A 23462-nucleotide genomic window follows, 5' to 3' on the forward strand; every position below is an offset into this window, starting at 1 on the left:
CACTTGTCTGTAAAATATTCCTAATTTTCAGTACTCTAATTAGGAATCTAGAAACTTTCAAACTTTTTCGTATGGTATGATGTAAGACCTACTGCTAGGTCGATTTTCCCCGAACTTATTACATCAATAATACCAGTAATATTGACAGCTATCTATTTTGTGGGAAAATCTTTGCACTTGTGTTTTTCCTATTATTATTCCCTATTGTAAACTCAATTTGTACATACATTCAACTATTGGACTATGGCTGTTTAGTCCATGTGTCACTCTCACCCTGCTTATAATTGATTCTTACCATTGTATATGTCTTTATAAACTTATAGCTGAAAGATGCCTCCTCGCAAGTCAACAAGACGTAATCCTCCAACCCCACCACCACCTACCTCCTCCTCCTGTCATCGATACTGCGGCTCTGAATGCTGCAGTAGCTGCGGCAGTGGCAACTGCCATGGCTCAATATCACTCAACTGACAACAGTCGAGGTGGAACCCCTGTTGAATCTACTCACGCAGAAATCCCTGTGCGCACGAGAGAGTGCTCCTACAAGGATTTCACAAACTGCAAGCCGAAGTCCTTTCATGGGACCGGCGGAGTCATTGCCCTCTCGCAATGGTTCGAGAAGACGGAATCGGTCTTCAAAATTTGTTCATGCCCTGCGGCGAGCAAGGTTAAATATGCCGCATGCACCTTTGAAGGGAAAGCTCTGACGTGGTGGAACGGCCACGTTAAAGCTTTAACTCTCGTCGGAGCCAACGACATGGGCTGGGAAACTATGAAAGACCTCATGATTGAGGAGTACTGCCCTCGGGGCGAGATTCAGAAATCGGAGCAGGAGCTGTGGGGCCTAACCATGACGGGCTCCAACATAGTCGCATATACCGCCAGATTCAGTGAACCGGTGGCCCTTTGCCCCAATATGGTTCCCACTGAAGGGAAGAAGATCGAGAGGTACATCTGGGGGTTGGTGCCTCCGTATCAGGGAAATGTCCTATCATCAAACCCTGCTACCTTCGACAGTGCCAAGCGACTTGCACAGCGACTCATTGACCATGGAGTCCAATCCCCAACAGCAACAACAACCCTAGCCACCGCGGAACCCTCCAAACCCACTGACACTAAGCAGAAGTTTTGGGATGACAAGAAGAAACAGCGAGCTGCCAAAAAGCAGCAAATTGTGGCTGTGCATGCCGCGATAACCCCTACTGCTGCTACTGCTCCGGTGAAGCAGTATGCTGGAAGTTTACCTCAGTGCAACAAATGCAACTTCCACCACAACGGCCCATGCCGTGAAATGCAATGCTCTAACTGCAACAAGAAAGGACACACTGTCCGTTTCTGTAAATCTCCGGCGAGGCCGATTAACCAAGTCCCCGGTACGGGCGTAAGCCAGGCTTGCTATGGTTATGGCGATGTGGGCCACTATAAGAGGGACTGCCCCAAAGCAAAGAATGCAGGTGGAGCGGGGAGAGTACTGGAAATAGGCCATGAGGAAGCGGTTGTTGACCCGACGGTAGTGACTGGTACGTTCCTTCTCGATAACTCCTATGCATGCATTCTGTTCGATAGTGGAGCGGAGCGAAGCTTCGTGAACCATAAATTTGCTCACATACTTAAACATCAACCGCACGCACTTAAAGAACAATTCACGGTAGAAATGGCTAATGGGAAAACTGAAAGCACCAGGAGCATATACTTAGGATGCAACCTAACTCTAGATAACCATTCATTTCCAATCGACCTCATGTCGGTTTCAATTAAAAGCTTCAACGTTATCATCGGCATGGATTGGTTGAGTCTTCATCACGCCGACATCATGTGCTATGAGAAAGCAGTCCGTCTAAACCTCCCGTCTAACGAAATTCTACTCATCTACGGAGACAAACCCGGTACAAGTCTTTGTATTATCTCCAGTATTCAAGCACAGAAATATCTTCGTAAGGAATATCATGCATTCCTTGCTCACGTTGTCAATACAAGCCTAGAAATGAAAGAAATAAAAGACATTCCAGTAGTAAGCGACTTTCCCGACATCTTTCCAGAAGAGCTACCAGGATTACCTCCGCAACGACAGGTCGAGTTCAGAACCGACTTAATTCCAGGAGCTACCCCCAGTAGCCAAGTCGCCATACCAATTAGCACCAGCTGAGATGCAGGAACTATCTGGTCAACTTAACGAACTTCTCAGCAAAGGCTTTAAGACCGAGTTTCTCATCTTGGGGAGCACCGATCTTGTTCGTTAAGAAGAAATACGGATCATTCCGTATGTGTATCGACTACAGGGAACTCAACAAACTGACGGTCAAAAATCGTTACCCTCTGCCTCGCATCGACGATTTATTTGACCAACTGCAAGGGGCGAATTATTTTTCCAAAATTGATCTGAGATCCGGATATCACCAGTTACAAGTATTAGAGGAGGATATTCCGAAGACAACCTTCCGAACTCGTTACGGACACTACGAGTTCGTGGTGATACCATTCGGATTGACCAATGCGCCCGCAGTCTTCATGGATTTGATGAATAGAGTATGCCAACCTTACTTGGATCAGTTCGTCATTGTCTTTATTGACGACATCCTGATCTACTCCCGAAGTAAGGAAGAGCATGGCGATCACCAGCGACAAGTTTTAGGAACTTTACGAACGGAGAAGCTCTATGTGAAGTTCTCGAAATGTGAATTTTGGATCTAAAGAGTCGAATTTTTAGGACATGTGGTAAGCGAAGAGGGAATCCATGTGGACCCATCCAAAATTAAGGCCATTGAGAACTAGTCAGCACCGAAGACGCCTACAGAAATTCGTCAATTTTTAGGTCTCGCTGGCTACTACCGCAGATTCATACAGAACTTCTCCCGCATTGCGAAACCCCTTACAACACTGACCCAGAAAGGCATGGCCTTTGACTGGGAAGAGAAACAGGAGAGAGCGTTCCAAACTCTCAAGCGAGCCTTGTGCACCGCACCAATACTATCCCTCCCCGAGGGGATAGAAGATTTCATTGTCTACTGTGATGCGTCAAATCAAGGGCTCGGTTGTGTTCTGATGCAACGGAGTAAGGTCATCGCCTACGCCTCGAGACAGCTGAAGACACACAAAGTCAACTACACCACACACGATCTTGAACTAGGAGCAGTTGTGCTTGCCCTGAAGATCTAGAGACACTACCTGTATGGCACCAAAAGCACCATTTTCACTGACCACAAGAGTTTACAACACATATTCGATCAGAAGGAGCTCAATATGCGCCAACGACGATGGGTCGAGCTACTCAATGACTACGAATGCGACATTCGTTATCATCCGGGTAAAGCCAACGTAGTAGCAGACGCCCTAAGTCGGAAAGAATATTCTGGTCGAAGAGTCAAATCATTGACGATGACGATCCATTCACACTTGTCTACACAAATTCAGGAGGCTCAACTTGAAGCCTTGAAACCTGAACATGTGGTGAGTGAATCCCTTAGAGGAATGGAAAAGAACTTAGAAACCAAGGGTGGCGGAGCCCTATATTTCATGGACCGGATCTGGACCCCGAAACACGGTGGTTTTCGAGACTTGGTCATGACTGAGGCGCACAACACTCGATATTCCGTCCACCCAGGTTCAGATAAGATGTATCTGGATCTTAAGAAGTTATACTGGTGGCCTAACATGAAAGCAGAGATTGCTACCTTCGTAAGTAAATGCCTTACTTGCGCAAAGGTTAAGGTCGAGTACCAGAAACCCTCTGGTTTACTGCAACAACCAGAGATCCCAGAATGGAAGTGGGAGCGGATCACTATGGATTTCATAACCAAGTTGCCCAAGACAACGGGTGGACTTGATAACATATGGGTCATCGTCGATAGATTGACCAAGTCTGCACACTTCCTGCCTATCAAGGAAACTGATAAGATGGAGAAGCTTACGAGAACATACATTAGGGAAATCGTACGACTACATGGTGTTCCTATATCCATTATCTCCAATAGAGATAGTAGGTTTACCTCAAGATTCTGGCAATCGTTGCAACATTCCCTAGGAACAAGGCTAGACATGAGCACAACCTACCATCCTCAGACCGACGGGCAAAGTGAGAGAACCATTCAAACACCGGAAGATATGTTGAGAGCCTGTGTGATTAACTTTGGAAAGGCATGGGATACTCATTTACCTCTTGTCGAATTTTCCTACAATAACAGTTATCACACGAGCATCAAGGTTGCCCCATTTGAAGCCCTCTATGGCCGGAAGTGCAGATCCCCTCTGTGCTGGGCTGAAGTGGGTGACACCCAGTTAGCAAAGGGGCAAGTTTCTGACAGTACACTCACAGGCCCAGAAATCATTCGGGAAACGACGGAGAAGATCGTTCAGATCCGTGAACGATTGAAAGCCTCCACAGACCGACAGAAAAGCTACGCCGATAAATGTAGAAAACCGTTGGAATTCCAGGTGGGCGACCGTGTTTTATTGAAGGTCTCACCCTGGAAGGCCTTAATACGCTTCGAAAAGCGTGGAAAGCTAAATCCAAGGTACATTAGGCCTTTCGAGATACTCGCAAGAATCGGCCCAGTAACTTACAAACTCAACCAACCGAGCGAACTTAGTAACGTACATCCTACCTTCCACGTTTCGAACTTGAAAAAGTGTCTGTCCGACGAGACTCTTGTAATCCCACTCGACGAGATCGAGATCAATGAGAGCCTCAACTTCGTGGAAGAACCTGTAGAGGTCATAGACCGTGAAGTCAAACAGACGAAACAAAGCCGCATCCTGATTGTGAAGGTTCGCTGGAATGCCAAGCGGGGACCGGAATTCACATGGGAGCGCGAGGATCAAATGAAATTGAAATATCCTCATTTATTCGCTTATTTTTCTATAAATAACTTAATTGCTTAGACTCTAATTTCGGGACGAAATTCCTTTCAACAGGGGGATGATGTGACAACCTGAAATTTCTAGCTTTCATTCTTCATTGTTATTAAAGATTAACTTCGTTTTGCTATTCTATAATGAGATTTTTTAGTCTAAATGAGTTCTTAAAGCTTAGTATAATTGAGATACGTGTCGGAGGATGGGATAGATAGAGTGTAGCATTGGAAAAACGGGCCAAACACACCAAGTTAGGTGTGTGCGGCCGCACACTAGAGTGTGCGGCCAGCCAGCCGTACATACCCAACCACACACACTTCCAGCCACACTCACCTCTTATATATATGAAATCCTTGGTCTCTTGATCATTTCTTACATTTCTTCAAAGCAAGGACTCAAAATCCTCTCAAGTATCATCCAAAAGGTAACAACTTTCACCAAGAACACCAAGAACACCATGTTTCTGGCAGCACACACCATCTGGCAGCACACCTGGCCGCACACACGTGCTGGCAGCACACCAGGCCGCACACATGGCCGTACACACACATGTAGTGTGTATTTTGGCCATACACTTTCTTGTATATCATTATAATCCTTGATACAATCATATATGATTGAAACACTTCATTTTAAGTGTTTACTAGTCCCTAAGGTGGTCCCAAATTCATTAATTAGTTGTTTATAACACTAATTATATTCATATATGTGCTGATATATGCTAAATAGGATTCGCGTGTGTACTCAAGTCACCACATGACACCTAGCAACTAATCCAACATTGTCATCAGAACCACTCACTACCGGTGAGTTCATACCCCTATTAATGAACCTTTGAATTGTTTTAAATGTTTTTATGGGGGAGAATACAAGTTGAATCATGATAAGTTATTAGATCAATCACATGTGATTAATAACTAGTATATTATTGGAAGTTTAATTATTTCAAACTGTTTTACCAAGCAAGTGACTTTAAACTGTTATTAAACTATTTTACATGTTTTTAAACTCTTATATATAGTCATATAAATAAAGCTTGAAGGACTTAGGAGAAATAACCCACTTTACTTCTTGTTCCTTGTTTGGTTGTGGTCCTAAAGTACCCGGTTATTTGTCCGAGTGTCGTTGAATCCTTATTTATATATTATGTGGATATGTATAGACATAAAGATTTATATCTTAGTTCAGTACATTCACTCATCCCTCAAATTACTAATAAACTATAATAGGTATAGTTTAGGGTTATACTACTTACTACTTTTAGTTTCAAGAAGCATACAAGGAGTCAGTTCATTCATAAGTCAATACTTATTACTACTAAAACATATACATGATATTACTATGAGAACATATACAACTATACCAGAAGGAGAACATATACAACTATACTAAAAGGAGTACGTATTCAACTATACTAGAAAGAGAACATATACAATGATACTAGAACAGAAACAATACATTACACATACATGAATACATTTACAAAAATATGATCCATTGTATCGGAGCATGCCTTAAATGTCATGGCCCAAGTTGTAGCCAGAGTCTCTTGGAGGGAGATCGTGAGTTTGCGTATAGATCTATACTGGATTGACTATCCTACACCTTGCTGCTAGCTACAGCCGGACCTGCAGGTCTGCGGGTGCCAAACGTCATACCTTTTTACGACCTACATTTGTCGTTGTTACCCAGTCGATAGTATGGTACAATTAATCACATGATACCTTGATATAAATCCGGTTTAAGGTAGTTAGTACGGCAGTAGTTCCTATAATACAACACTACAGTACTACATTAATTTACTCTTTACATATATTTAGTGATCTTTTCACTTAAACAATAATGTACAAACTATATTTTGATAATCATAGTTATACTTGGGAAAATTACACACGTTTACAAGAAGCAAACACACAAAACAGTTATGCCTTGGTAGAAGGCTACTTTTAGTAGAAAATATAGGATTTTCTAGGAGATCACAAACTTTTACAAACCGTACAAACATTCATATACTTTTAATACAAATGATTACAAACTCTTACTTCAACATCATGTTCAAACATTTTGATACAAACACCGACACTAAATACTTATGAACTCACCAGCTTAATGCTGATAAACTCTTTCAAAATAACTTGTATTATCAGGTCATCAGTAGACAGGTACCGAGACCAACTTTTGAGAAGAGGGAGCGCACTCAGGACTCATCTCTTTATTTTGATTTACATTTTTGGTGTCTATAACTTTACAGAACACGCTTGTATTAAAATTATACATTTACTGCAATGGATGATGTTGTTTGCTTGTTTACTATTATTGTGTTGTGATACTTTACATGACGTCCTCCGCCCCAGAACGTTTCCGCCGTTCGTGGTTTTGGGGTATGACACTTTCTAATATTCTTATGCGGATTTGTCTAAAGCATGTTGTTCAGTTTTGGTTTAATTAAACTGCGCAATTACAAGAGATATTCAAATAATTATTTGATTTAATTAGTGTGTGGGTAGATTATTAAAATAGACCTATCCACTTATACTCTAGCCATGTATAGATATAATATGGTACAGGTCTACATGATCCGCCATCTTTTTCTTGTTTGTTTCTAAAAACTCTCTCTTTTCAAAAAAAAAAAAAAGTTCTACACACATAATTCTGATAGTTTGATAGTTGATACCATTTTAATCTGACTATTAGACGAGTTATTATCATATTTTTGGTAGTATCCTTTTAGGCTTTTCATAACTATTTATATCTATATTTATCCCTACTACACTATAATAGTGGTATAATTCCAAGCTTCATATTGATTTGAAATACCCATGTCTTTTCATATTTTACAATAAATTTCCACCATCCTTTAATAACTATTATTAATTTTTTAACATCAAATATCATTATATACTTATAAAGGAAGCATTTTTCTAAGCACCACATTCATTTGAAACTCTCATTCATTTTTCCTTTCACCACATTCATTTGAAACTCCCATGACTTTTCAATTTCTTTCTAATAATGATTATAAACTAAAGTGTAATCATATATAAACCAAACTTTAATATTAAAATAATATATTTTCTTCTACTTATAAAACTATGTTTTTAACTTTTAACTTATTATACTTAATTTATTAGATATAATATGTTGTTGTATGTAAACCATTATCATTTTAAAACTACAACTTTTGAAAATTTGTATAAAATACTTAAATAGTTAATTTAAATATAACCTTACATGTCAACTTAAATATAAATTTTAGTTCAACTTAAACAACCCAAAGAATACTTTGTAAATAGTTAAAAGTGATAAATTGTATTGTCTTTCTAATAGTGATTATAAGTTGGTTAATAAGGTTAAATGATTATCAAACCTAAAGTGAAATTATAAATAAACTAAATTTCAATATTAAAATAATATTTTTACTTTTACTTATAAAGTTATGTCTTTAAATTTTAACATATTATACTTAATTTATTCGATTTAATATGTTGTTGTATGTAAAATATTATCAGTTTAAAGCTACAACTTTTGAACAGTTTTGACAAAATACTTAAATTGTTAATTTTAATATAACATTACATAGTCAACTTCAATATAAATTACAGTTCCACTTTTAATTTTTGAAGAATATTTTGTGAATAGTTAAAAGTGATAAATTGTAGTGCTAAATGCAAAAACTAAATTGTAATATCAATTTAACTAAAATATTTCTTGAATATATATTTATAATCGTCAATAGTTTTCAAATTAGTATTTTAAAATAACTTACAATAACAATAGTTAAAAATACCTCTTTATAGATGATTATATTTTTACTTTTAAAATAAAAAAAAAATATTTGATGTTTTAAATAATTACAATGACAGAAATTAAAATGTTAAATAAATAAAATTTAAAAAATTAATTAACAATAACAACTATAAATAACAATAAACCGTATATTATATTTAATTTTATTCATCAGTAACTCGGTTAATAGATTAAAATGTTTACTTAAGTTTTATATTATACATTACAAAGTTAGTTTTTTATTTGAAAATTAAAAGTTTATACAACTATTGTGTATGTTTCTTTGGTGTTCTTGATATAAATATTGTTTGGATTGATGTTATAACTAAATAATAATGGTAAAGGATGTTTGGATTTACGAAAGTTGTAAAATGTGTTTGTATTATCGGTACATGGTTTAGGTTCTATGGAAAACAAAAAACCCTAAAAAAACACTAAAAATCATTAAAATGCATAAAAAAAATACTTAGAGATCACAAAACTTTTTTTTGAATTTTTTTATCAAAAAATCGCAACTATTAAGTCAAAATCGTTGAAATTTTTTTTTTGAAATTTGTTTTTTTACAAAAAAAAAATGATTTTTTATTTTTTTTTCAGCGAAATTGTAAAAAATGCTGCAATTTTTTAATAAAAAAATTCAAAAAAATGTTTTGTGATGTCTTGGTATTTTTTTATGTATTTTTATGATTTTTTAAGGTTTTTTTGTTTTCTAAGTAACCCTTCCATATATATATATATATATATATATATATATATATATATATATATATATATATATATATATATATATATATATATATATATATATATATATTGAACATAAGTCTTTGAATATTTTCATGTTTATTTGACATAAAGCAATAAGTTTAAATATAGTTTATTTTAAAAGTTGAATAGTTAACATTAAATTTATAAATAGAAATGAGTTTGATGTACTAAATTCAGATTAATGATGATTAACTTGTTTGAATTTGAAGAGTTGTGTAGGCTTCAAGTCAATATGGTATAAAAATAAAAATTAAAATGAAGAGTTTAATTTTGTGTAGGTATATTTTGTGTTGGATTTGAAAAGTTTGAATTAAAATCAAAATTACAAATAAATTTAATTAGTAAAAATGAAACTGAAAAATAGTTAATTTGTTTGAAGTTGATGATTTGTATAAGTTTCAAATCAATAAATGAGTTTAATTTACTAAAAATAAAATTAATAGTTGTTAATTAGTTGGAAGTAAAAAGTTTATATGTTTCAAATTAATATTTACGTGAAATCAATGATTTTTTAAGTATATATTTTATGTGAAAATTGAAAATGAGCCACTTTATTTAAAATTACAAATAAGTTTAATGTATTAAAATTAAATTAGTGAGAGGTAAGTAGTTGGGAATTAATGAGTGGTATTGTTTCTAATTAACATGATGCAATAGTTAAAATTACATGTCATATTTTTTTTAATATATGTTGGTAAATTATATGTATAAATACTAATGTTTTCAATAATTAGTTATTTACATAATTAGAATTTATCAAATGTTTAAACAATGATATTCTTAATATTAATATTTTAGATAATTGAAATTCACCGAAAACTATTTTCAACCATTCGTTTTGGTGATCCTTAATATTAATATTTTAGATCTAGAGTGAAAAAAATATCTTAATAAGTTTAATTGTCTTTCAACATCATGGAAAAAGTTTATGGAAAAGAATAATTAATGATAGATTTTAATCTGACAATTAATGCGTAGTCAACCATTGTATTAAGAGATAATCTTTAAATTAAATGACTAGCTAGAATACTGATCATAAAAGCCAAAATTATTTTAATATATTTTCTATATAAGAAACCTCATTTGGAACCTGGAAAACCACAACAGGCTTCCATAATTCTGTCGTTGCTTTGCTTCTCTTGCCTAAGCCTTGCCATGCCGAAAAACAAAGTGAAGCTTGCATTCATAAGCAACTATCATGCAAGGAGGACATCTTTAAAGAAAAGGAAGGATAGTTTGAAAAAGAAGTTGAATGAGCTATGCACTTTATGCGATATTGAAGCATGTGCTATCATGTATAGCCCGAACGAGTCTCATCCTGATCTATGGCCAAGCAAGGAAGGCGTTGAAAATGTGGTGGATCAGTTCCACAAAATTCCTGAGATGGAGCAGAGCAAAAAGATGTACAATCATGATACCTACATCAAATCAAGGATCACCAAGACCGAGGAGCAGATCAAGAAGCACATTAAGGACAACTGGGAGAGTGAGATGCACAACAAGATGTCAGAATGCTTTTCTAGGGAACGTTGCATCTCTAACTTACCCATAACGGATTTGAATGATCTTGTGAAGTTCGCTGACCAAAGAGTATCTGAAATTGAAAGCCTGATTGAGTCGCTAAAGAGTAAGCCTCCTGCAGCAGTGCCCCCACGAGATTCACAGCCACTGGAACCACAGACCGTTGTTTGTGGCAGTAACGCAGATAATCCTGGAATGGCAGGAGGAATGGCTGCGAATGGTTATGTACCAGTGGTAGAGAACCCTGGAACTTTTGATGCGGTAGAAACTACTGATGAATGGTTCTCAGACTGGATTGATAATATGGTGGATACTTTTGGGTCGTTCTCAAGGGGATGACATGAAAAGGCAGTTTATAGAAGACCTTAATCCTTCGTGGTCAGGTGCATCTTCTTCAAAATGGAGCAAGTTAATATCTTTCATTATCTGAGTAATTTTCTTGGTTATAACTACTTTCCTGTCTTCAAGATGCAACAATTTATTTCTTTTTTTTCTTTAACTTGTTCTTGTTGGTTTTGCCTTTTTCTTTCGACTTTGTTTTTGTAGTTGATTCAGTACATCCCTTGGGAAATTAATGAATGATGTTGCAATTTGATTTATGCATACCCGACCAGTTTCACATATATATATATATATATATATATATATATATATATATATATATATATATATATATATTACTCATATCTTGAATTTTAAGAGGTATAAGTTTCAAAACTTTTTGTACAAATCTATAATGCATAAACAATTCATTAATACTTGTCAAAAGTTTGAAAACTTGAATTAAGGAAAGTTATTAAAAAAATCAATTTGAAGCAAAATCAAAATTTTATAATATTAAATTCGTGTATACAAATTAATTTATATTTCTTAAACAAGACACCAATATTAATTAACTTACATCAATACTATGAACAACCAATATAAATATAAGGTACAAACATAAATACTATTTTTAAAAGTGATATTTTTTATTACACAATAAAATCTAATAATAATTTTCCCATAAGAAACTATTTCCCAAAAGAGCAATTTATCGTCACCGTTGTGCCCGGGCACACATCTAGTGTATATATATACACTAGATGGAATGTGTCTATGAGAGAGAGAGAGAGAGACTATTAATACTACCGAATTACAATTGTTTAGCTTACGTTACATGAATTCATCGGATCTATTTATAAAATTATATGCGCACAATGACCTAAAATCTGTCAATAAGGCCACGCAACAAAAACGAGCAACCTTAAAGTCGAAGGTTAAATCAAGCTCCGCAACTCCTTAAACTTAACCATGTTGAGATTCACATATGAAGGACATTGTGTATCAATCAAAAATAATGTGATGCACCAATTATAAGAAAGAGCATTAATTTGCAATGGAAGTGGTGGAGCAATTGTTGTTTCTCTTTACAAGAAAAACTCATAGAATATTCCTTTTAGAATGCAATAGAAAATTTGCAAAGCTAAGAGAGCTACATACATTCAAAGTAATAAAGTAAAAGTGAAGAAAATAAAAGGTCTAAAGATGAACAGCATGATTCACTCACACAGATTAATACATGCTTTCTATATATAAAGACAACTAATATGACCCCTTATCGTTTAGAATTACTCCATATTAGTTCCACACCTGAGTAAACCAGAATCCATTAGGTCTCACTGCCTCTCAGCAGTTTATCCAATCTGTATGATCCATGAGGCAATATAATCAATGAATTTCATTGTCAAGGGTAACCAAGCATTACCTTTCAAATACATGCATGTGATGCAGAGGGACTATATATATATTCTTTTAAAGTATTGCAATATTGAAATGGAAGTGTTTGATACGTTCACCTACGAAAGGGTTTCAAAATTAAAATTTTATTGAGCATGAAGATCTTAATCTGCAACTTTTTTTGGAAAGGTATCATGCTCATATGTGTAAGGATTTTGTTAGTTATTTGTCATTGATTCGATCGGCCTTGTGGGGGACTAGGTCACTGAACTCTTATAAGACCTTTTAACCCTTACCAAACACTAGTGATATCAATGGATATATTTGTTCTATATAAGGACCTCCCTATATATAGTTAGTATTGGATAAGTGAGCAAGTCTATCGTCCGTTGGTAAAATATTGGGAATTCTTTCTAATATTCGTATGTGGATTTGTCTAAAGCAAGTTGTTTAGTTTTGGTTTAATTAAACTGCGCAATTACAAGAGATCTTCAAATCATTATTTGATTTAATTAGTGTGTTGGTAGATTATTAAAATAGACATATCCACTTATACTCTAGCCATGTATAGATATAATATGGTATAGGTCTACATGATCTACCATCTTTTTCTTGTTTGTTGCTAATAACACTCTTTTCAGAAAAAAAAAAAAAAAAAAGTTCTACACAAATATTTCCGATAGTTTGATAGTTGATACCATTTTAATCTGACTGTTAGACGAGTTATTATCATATTTTTGGTAGTATGTTTTTAGGGTTTTCATAAATATTTATATCGATATTTATCCCTACTACACTATAATAGAGGTATAATTCCAAGCTTCATATTGTTTTGAAATACCTATGTCTTTTCATATTTTCCAATAAATTTCCACCGTCTTTTATTAACTATTATTAATTGTTTTAAGATAAAATATGTTATATAAACTATTACATGTGACATTAGATTCTATAATTTCTCTCTTTAGTTTTTGGTTTCTTGAAATGCTTCTAGCCCTAGGAGTTTATGTAATCTATTTATGAATATTGTTGATGTTTCTTATTCATGTTTTTCTGTGGTAGATTTCATATTATCAAAATTGTAATATTTTGGATGACAAATTGATTAATCATAAAGCTAAACTTGAAGAAACATAGTTTATGAAGATCAACCAAAAAAATAGGTAATATAAAATGTTTTCTTTTTACCTTAATCATATTATTTATATATTCATTTTGGTTTCTTAAAGGGCTTCTTGTCCTAACTGTTTTTACAATGTGTTTATGAAATACTGTTAAATTTTTGTGTTCATGTTTTTCTTAGGTAATCTTCATTAAATCAAAACTCTAATGTTTTGGAAGACTAGTTTGGTTAAGGTAAACTGTTTTTTTCTATTTACCTTATATATATATATATATATATATATATATATATATATATATATATATATATATATATATATATATATATATATATATATATATATCAAAAATTTACTTTAATTTAGATCTATACTTGCTGAAAAAATATAGATAGCTCAAATTTGGTTATTAGATTAAAATGTTTACTTAAGTTTTATATTATACATTACAAAGTTAGTTTTTGATTTGAAAATTAAAAGTTTATATAACTATCGTGTATGTTTCTTTGGTGTTCTAGATATAAATATTATTTGGATTTATGTTATAACTAAATTATAATGGTAAAGGATGTTTGGATTTACGAAAGTTGTAAAACATGTTTGTATTATTGGTACATAGTTAAAATTAGATAATTAGGTATTTAACAAAACGAATGGTCGAAAATAGTTTTCGGTGAATTTCAATTATCTAAAATATTAATATTAAGATTTATGATTGTTTAAACATTTGATAAATTCTAATTGTGTAAATAACTAATTATTGAAAACATTAGTAATTATACATATAATTTACCAAAATATATTAAAAAAAATGACATGTAATTTTAACTATTGCATCACGTTAATTAGAAACTATACCACTCATTAATTCCCAACTACTTACCAATCACTAATTTAATTTTAATACATTAAACTCAGTTGTAATTTTAAAAAAAATGGCTTGTTTTCCATTTTCACATAAAATATATACTTAAAAAATCATTGATTTCACATAAATATTAATTTGAAACATATTAACTTTTTAATTCCAACTAATTAACAACTATTAATTTTGATTTTAGTAACTTAAACTCATTTATTGATTTGAAACTTATACAAATCATCAACTTTCAACTAATTAACTATTTTCAGTATCATTTTTAGTAATTAAATTTATTTGTAATTTTCATTTTAATTCAAACTCTTCAAATCCAACACAAAATATACCTAGGTTATTGATTTTTATACCATATTGACTTAAAGCCTACACAACTCTTCAAATTCAAACTAGTTAATCATCATTAATTTGATTTTAGTACATTAAACTCATTTCTATTTATAAATTTAATGTTAACTATTCAACTTTTAAAATAAACTATATTTAAACTTATTGCTTTATGTCAAATAAACATGAAAATGATTCAAAGACTAATTTTCAATATATATATATATATATATATATATATATATATATATATATATATATATATATATATATATATATATATATATATATATATATATATATACATACTAGCCGTAGACCTGCGCAAAGCGGCGGCAAAAAATAGTTTCTCATTCGGCCATAAGTTCTATACGGAAACATGTTAGATTTCAAGTAATACAAAACATATGCATATTGTTATCGATCGGTTTTACGGCAACAAATAAATGTAACCCTCGCAATACAAAAGAAACTAAATATTATGGTGTGTAGTGTACGTTTATAGTCCTTCATTTTAGAAATCATGACACATCCATACGAAGTGACTTGCTTATACCTTTATTAGTATTGATAAAAAGTTAATATTAACAACCCGGTTTGCTTGATACAGATAAGTCTAAACAGATATATCCTATTATCCACTTTAACATTAAAGTTTTAAACCGAAAAATAATAAAATTAATACAACCATATTTAATGGAACATGAATAACAAATGGAATACTAATTTTCTATTAGTCATAAATCATACATAGATATTTTTTCTTAATATTAAACAAAGTATTTGATTTTACAACTGATTGGTCAATTTCGATTAGAGGGCATAAACAATAAATAAAGCTTAAAAAAATTACAAATAAAATGGCTTATATAATGGATTATTTGTTTTATTTTAATTGGATAAAAGATCGAGTCAAATTTTTGGAAGAGATAAGATTTCAAAGATAATCAGATTAAAATTTAATATTATTTTATTCATGATTAGTTGTACTTTACGCTTAAAAAGTTGAACGTCTTAAAAAAAATAATATTATTTTATTGGATCTATTTATAGAAATAATAGGATTTCTTTTATAAGTTAGTATGTATATATATATATATATATATATATATATATATATATATATATATATATATATATATATATATATATATATATATATATATATATATATATATATATATATATATCCTCTTATAAAGAGTATATAATTGAGGATCCCACCATTTTTAAGACAATGTCTTGAAAAACAAGGGAAAGAATTGATGACCTTTGATTAGGTTTTAACGTAATCTGGACCATTATATTTATTTCAAACTATTTATCAAATGTTCAATCGGCGTCAACAAAAAGGTACCAATCAAAACAAAGAGCTTGACGTTGTATATATACAATCTATTAAGCTCATTTTATGGATCCGTCTTCTGTATCTCTCTTTACAGTCTATAATCTCTCTTTACAGTCTATGATCTCTCTTTCAAGAAATCTATCAACTATACAACCTTCACCACCGCTTCTATCACAATAAAAACGATTCTACCATTGCACAACAACCATGGCACCATTGCCACCAGATCTACAAGATGATTGCACCAACACCGACATTACCACCACCACTTCTGCAGTATTCGTTCTTCTTATCAGATATTACAACCAAAAAACATTATCTTCAAATGTGTAGGATCAAAGTAGTATGATCAATGGTTTCTTTCAGGAAGTTAATTCGTGTAAATAAAATCGAGATTTGTAATATTCTTGTTGATTACTAAACAAATGTTAGTTCAGTAATCCATGTATATGTTGTGTAATAATATATATTTAGGTTTTTTGAGTAGAAAACGATGATACACTCTTATTTTTTGTATTTAAAAAAAAAAAAAAAAAAAAAAACAACAAAACAGTCTAGGAAAGTTATTTGAACCAATCTGAAAAAGATATGAGAGTGAAGTAAAACTAGATCAAGATCTAGATTGTCATTCCATATTTAAGTTGTCAAACTAACAAAAAACGGTCTAAGACAAATGATGAAGAAAACTAATAAAATTTTATATAATTGGTTTTGATGAGCCGACCCTAATCCGGCCATAAAGACTAGATCGAAATCTAGGCCACCATTTCAGATCGATTTTTCTTATCAAACTACAAACATATAAAAGAAAACAAAAACAATGAAAGATGAACCGAGTACCAGAGATATAACGAGATTAAAGATCTGCTATCTAGATAAAGAATCTGAAAACATCAACACAACTTTGAAACTAAAAAAAATTATAAGATTTATAAACTGAAAAGATAAAATGAATTTATTTACACTTACAATCGGACCTATTTTTGACCTCCTTCAACCTGCCGACCAACTAATCTCGAACGGACTTGCTTCATCTCCTTCCACCCTCTACTGAGAACCATACAATCAGAAAAACCAGCTGTTTCACCATTCGCAGCCGACCAACAAGCCTTCAATTTTCCGAGAAGCGCACCACCGTATCTGCCATATCGTTTCAGCCACCTTGTACCACCATAAACAATCTCCCTTCGAACACCACTATCTCCTCATCGTAAGCTAACCGCCAACACCACCCTTATACTACCAACCGAACATCTCATATTGATCGATTAAGAAAGAGGGTGGATTCGATTTTGTTTTTGCCGGCATACACACCAAAGAACCAGAGAAGAAAAGAGAGGCGTGAGTTTCCAGCCTAAGGGGATGTTTGATAGTTGCTTACCGAGTAAGATCTGACTGAGTAAGGATCTGACCGAGTTTGAAGCTCTGACTACATCTGCTTCTGTCTAAAACTATGTTGTTTGATTATGCATCTGACTGAGCGTTGAAAATGACTATTTTACCCTTCTTTTTGTTTGTGCTTAATAATTAAATGCATCTGTTTTATACAATATCCGAATAAAATTTATAAAACTAATGAATAGTTATACAAACTATCATAAAAATTCAAATTAAATGTAAATAATTTCAAAGTTTATAAACAACAAATCTTACTAAAGCTTATGAACAACAATACATTCGAGTTATTAACAAACATAACCAAATAACAAACAAAAGATCACATATATCTTCCACACATATAAGTACTATGCAACAAAATTCCAGCAAACAGTTTTTAACCACTTGGATGATATCGAATAGATTAGCAACAATTAATAATTATTAGTATGTAACATCAACTTTAGGGGCATTTTAGTCCAAACCCAGACAATTTTAGCAGCACCATGATTCATGAAGAACCTAACCAGCAACTCCCAGTAACTCCGATGATGTAAGATGCAAAAAGATAAGGTATATTTGGAATAGAGTAGCCTCATAACTAGCACCAATAACAACACCTGCAAAATAAATATGAACACCAAATAAGCCCATATCCCAAATACACGTAGTAGGACATGAAAGAACACACAGTGAACATCCCACCAAAGATTATTCATATCATAATAGTTGAAATTGATATACCTGTGGTGAAATCAGCATCAGTTTCAGTAGAGGAAGGTCTGATTTTAGCATCAGTTTCAGACGATGTCGCCAAAGAGATAGACTTGCACGCCACTCATCTCTAATTTCTGAATGGAATCAGAAAATTGGCGATTCAACCTATTGAATTTTACGATGGTAGAGTCCTCGTTTTTGGTGAAATCGACATCGATTTCAGATGTGGAAAAGAGGTGTAGCAGGGGCAAGGGGTGATTTGGTTGTTGGTGTGCTCAAGAACGAGGAGATAGACGCGTTTACGGAAAAGGGCATCAACGGAAGTTTTCCAGTCACTCAGTCAGCTATAATTTTAGGATGACTCGGTAAGATATAAAATGACCCGGCCAGAACTATAAAATGTGTGAAACAAACAACATGATTGGGCCGAGTAAGATGATACCTCTTACTGGACTCAGTAAGAGGCTTATCAAACAAGCCCTAAGTGAAAAAAAAAAAATAGGGCACAAATACAGGCCTCTTTCAGGGCTAAATTTAAGTGGACACATTTCTTTTTGGCTAAGGTCCTGTTTGTTTACCTCTTAATTCTAAAATTAAGAGGCAATGTCTTAAATTTTCAGATTCAGATTGTTTGTTTGCATATTATTTTTTACCTCTTAAAATTATAAATGCCTCTTATTTTTTCAGATATCAAACAAAGTCTGAAAAAAAAAAAAAAGGACGCATTCCTTATTTGCCCTAAACAAGATCGACTGCCTCCTATTCTTTCATTCCCTTCGTGTTTGCTTCTCCGCGTCTGTTTCTCTACACCTTCCGATGATGCCGCTGAAACGGCGCCCGCCCACCCAAAACGTCGACGACGCTGCACCCAGCAACGCCGCCGCCACCGCCGCAAGTTCTTCTATCTCCAACTCGTTCTTCCACCGACGCAACTGGTTTGTTTCTCTTCTCCTTTTAAAATCAAATCCATTGCTCTTCTTCTGTTTCTTCCTTCTTTCCCCCAAACTTGAAAATCAAAAATCCAAATAAGATCTTGATGTTATGCTATCTGTTTCTGATTTGTTCAATCAAAATCAATATTGATGTTATGCTCGATTTTATGTGATAGTTTATGTGAAATCAGTTTTCAAAAATCAAAATCAATATTTGCGTTCAATAGATAGTATATGTGAAATTAATTTTCAAAAAAATTAAGTAATCTTTTTATCTAATTAAATTTTGATTTGAATTTGTTTGTATATTTGAAACTTCATGGATGGAATTGTCCATCGAGATCTAAAACCACAAAATCTCCTACTTTCTTGAAATGAGGGCAATTGAACATTGAAGATTTCAATTCCCATATACGTTAAGAGAGTTGTTTGTGAGGTATATTCAAACTATGTTTCATCCGACCAAACGGGCCCTTATAATCGTGAGCTGTGAAATCTATTATATCCATTTCTATTAACTTTTTTTTTTCTTTTCATTCTATTCATGAGCTGTGAAATCTGTTATATCCATTTCATGATGTATTTGTCCCTCTTTGTGGTTATGTAGTTGAGCATAAAGTTATTGCTGACAAGTGATATGATACCAGTAATTCCAACTCCGAAGTCCTCTACATAGGTTCTGATTCCAGCTGAAACAAAAGGAACCACCATCAATGATATGGGCTGTAATTTCAAATCTAGTTCATCGGAGATTATATCTCCAGTTCATTAATTGGGCATGTCTCTATGCCTTTTTGCGTGCTCTGTTTCCAGTTCATGAGTTGCCACTCTCCTTGATACAACTTGTAATCTACTTTCAAGAATAACTATTAAGGGTTTTTCTTTCAAGAATGTGTTTATACTTGTCATGATATGTAAGAAATAGCAATGTACTTTTATTGATTTTTTTATTGTAAAGTCAAACTTTCACCTCTTCCTATTAGACCATTGTATTGTATTTTGAAAAATCTATTTAGTTAAAACAAAGCAACTATGATTGCTAATTGGATTAGATTTGTCAAATGTTTATGTTTGATTTTGATTTTTGTTTAATTTGGATTTTGTATGGTGTTTATATATATATATATATATATATATATATATATATATATATATATATATATCCAAGAAGTTGGTCTAGTTATATTCTAAACAAAAACATTTTTTAGAAAAATATAATACACAAGGGTAAAATGGTCATTTTTATAATTCAGACAACAATTCAGAGGTTCCAACCAAACAGCATGATAAAAATTCAGATCTTAAAAATTCAGACCCTCTTAGAAATTCAGACCTCTTAAAAATTCAGATCTTAAAAATTCAGATCCTGCCAAACAGCCCCTAAGTTGGTGGACTACCAGATACCCAACACACCAAGGACGAGTTTTTTTTTTTTTTTGTATTTAATTTAAAATGCTTTTAATCTGATTTTTGTGGAGTTATTATATTGTCATAAAATAACTAGTCGAATGTCCGCGCATTGCGCAGAAGCATCTACATAGCTGAAACTTTTACAAATATATGTTTTTTTTAATATAACAATATTGTTGTTGTTGAATTTGATATAATAATTTGTATACTAATTTGATATATAATATATTGATTATTTTGAATTATATGATAATATATATATATATATATATATATATATATATATATATATATATATATATATTAAAACTGCATAATCTCAATCTTTTGAACTAACTCTACCCACGGGTTACTCATGAATAAAATTAAATATAATATATGGTTTAATGTTATTTATAGTTGTTGTTATTCTTAATTAATTTTTTAAAATTTGTTTGCTTAACATTTCAATTTCTATCATTGTAATTATTTAAAACATCAAATAATTTTTTTTTATTTTAAAGATAATAATATAATCATTATATAGAGTTATTTTTAACTATTGTTATTGTAATTTACTTTAAGTTACTTATTTAAAAACTTTTAATGCTTATAAAAATATATTTAGAAAATATATTAGTTAAATTTATATTACAATTTAGTTTTTGCATTTATCACTATAATTTATCACTTATAACTATTAATAAAATATTCTTTGGGTTTCTTTAAGTGAAACTGAAATTTAAATTGAAGTTAACCCTGTAATGTTATATTTAAATTAACAAATTAAGTATTTTGTCCAAACTGTTCAAAAGTTGTAGCTTTAAACTGATAATGGTTTACATACAACAACATATTAAATCTAATAAATTAAGTATAATATGTTAAAATTAAAGACATAACTTTATAAGTAGAAGCAAAAATATTATTTTAATATTGAAATTTAGTTTATTTATGATTACAATTTAGGTTTGATACTTATTTAACCTTATTAACCAACTTATAATCATTATTAGAAATACACTAAAATTTATCACTTTTAACTTTCTACAAAATATTCTATAGATTGTTTAAGTTGAACTAAAATTTATATTTAAGTTGATCCTTTAAGGTTATATTTAAATTAATAATTTAAGTATTATTTTTATATAAATTATTCAAACGTTGTAGTTTTAAAATGATAATGGTTTACATATAACAACATATTAGACCTAATAAATTAAGTATAATATGTTAAAAGTTAAAAACATAATTTTATAAGTAGAAGAAAATATATTCTTTTAATATTGAAATTTAATATATATATATATATATATATATATATATATATATATATATATATATATATATATATATATATATATATGATTAAACTTTAGGTTTAATATTTATTTAACCTTATTAACCAATTTATAATCATTATTAGAAAGAAATTGAAAAGTCATGGGAGTTTCAAATGAATGTGGTAAAAGGAAAAATGAATAGGGGTTTCAAATGCATGAGATTCAAGAAAAAATGCTAGCTTTATAAGTATGTATGATGTATAGTTGTTGACTTAACATTAATGTTCAACATGATGTTTCAGTTTTGTTTGTAGCTAAAAAATTTAAGGTGTAGATCATCCACCACCCCAACCCCCAATTAAACAACATAATGAAACGACTATTCCATAACTATGTTAAATACTAAATTGATTATCATGTGAAGGTTGATGAGAAAAAAACTTTTTTTAAGGATTAAATCGTGCATGATTACTTTTAGAAAATAGAGAAAACGGCAATAAAACATATATTTATGTAGGCATGCGTATCACACTTTCAATGGTAAAGTATGTCCATCAAAAAAGTTGTAAGAAACAAGAAAAAAAGTTGTAAGCAACAGATAAATAGAGAAAAAAAATATTGACTAATCCTATTCTGAACACTTATATAGCCTATTTTGTCATATTTTATTTGCATAATTTTTTATAGGATTGTATTATATATTAATATATTAATCATTTGAATTATATTTCTAGTAATTAATTCTTATTTCTATAACTTATAAAATGTTAGTATATAATTAACATAATATAAATAAAACGTAAAATTAAAGTACAAATTAAAGTATCTAAAATAATTTAGGAAAGACAAATTAACTTGAATATAAATGAAAGTTTCTAAAAATAAAAGAGGGAAGACATATTTGATGAATACTGATAGATTAGGTTACTAAATAAAAATGAACGACGATGAGCTTGTTTTTGAAAAATTTAAATTTGAAAGTGAAAAAACATAACAACACAACATTGTGTGATACTATCCAGAATGATATAACATGGAAAACCAGAATGATATAACATGGAAAACATTACATCGTACGACCTAATAGAACAATCATGAATACATACTCATTCGTCACCGTTCCTTTACATGCATATATGTTTTTACCTAGAATGATATAACATGGAAACGAAGAATGATATAACATGAAAAACTTTACATCGTACAACCTAATGGAAGAATCATGAACACATAATCATTTGTCGTTGTTCCTTTACATGCATATACGTTTTCAATAATCAACTAAGGGAAACTGTTCCCTGAAAAATACTTATCCACCCCTAACCCTCGTCTACTTATAAATATATTTAATACCTATAATATTTTTGGATATATTATGAGTTCTTTAATATGACATGTTTCAAACTAAAACTAATCTCTATAAAAAAACAATTTACCAAAAACAAA

General features: G+C 31.6%; 1 protein-coding gene and 2 long non-coding RNA genes across 4 annotated transcripts; 2 read left to right on the forward strand and 1 right to left on the reverse strand.

Annotated features, from left to right (window-relative positions):
- Positions 1–10560: 10560 nt before the first annotated feature.
- On the forward strand, positions 10561–11265 carry LOC128132765 (agamous-like MADS-box protein AGL80). Its single transcript, XM_052769708.1, has one exon. It carries the CDS (start codon positions 10561–10563, stop codon positions 11263–11265), a length of 705 nt encoding a protein of 234 aa, XP_052625668.1.
- Positions 11266–16407: 5142 nt separating this feature from the next.
- On the reverse strand, positions 16408–19013 carry LOC111890101 (uncharacterized). Of its 2 annotated transcripts, XR_002849735.3 has the most exons (3): positions 18440–18839; positions 17288–18315; positions 16408–16589 (listed from the first exon to the last, which is right to left on the reverse strand). It is a non-coding gene; the product is annotated as an uncharacterized LOC111890101 (long non-coding RNA). The 2 variants fall into 2 exon arrangements; XR_006189149.2 differs by lacking the exon at positions 16408–16589 and having other exon boundaries at positions 17951–18315; positions 18440–19013.
- LOC111890099 (uncharacterized) lies at positions 18763–20397 on the forward strand. The gene is made up of 3 exons (XR_002849734.3): positions 18763–18777; positions 19100–19347; positions 19952–20397. It is a non-coding gene; the product is annotated as an uncharacterized LOC111890099 (long non-coding RNA).
- The last annotated feature ends 3065 nt before the right edge of the window (positions 20398–23462 follow it).

This window comes from Lactuca sativa, chromosome 3, assembly GCF_002870075.4.
Source record: "Lactuca sativa cultivar Salinas chromosome 3, Lsat_Salinas_v11, whole genome shotgun sequence".
Taxonomy (NCBI): domain Eukaryota; kingdom Viridiplantae; phylum Streptophyta; class Magnoliopsida; order Asterales; family Asteraceae; genus Lactuca; species Lactuca sativa.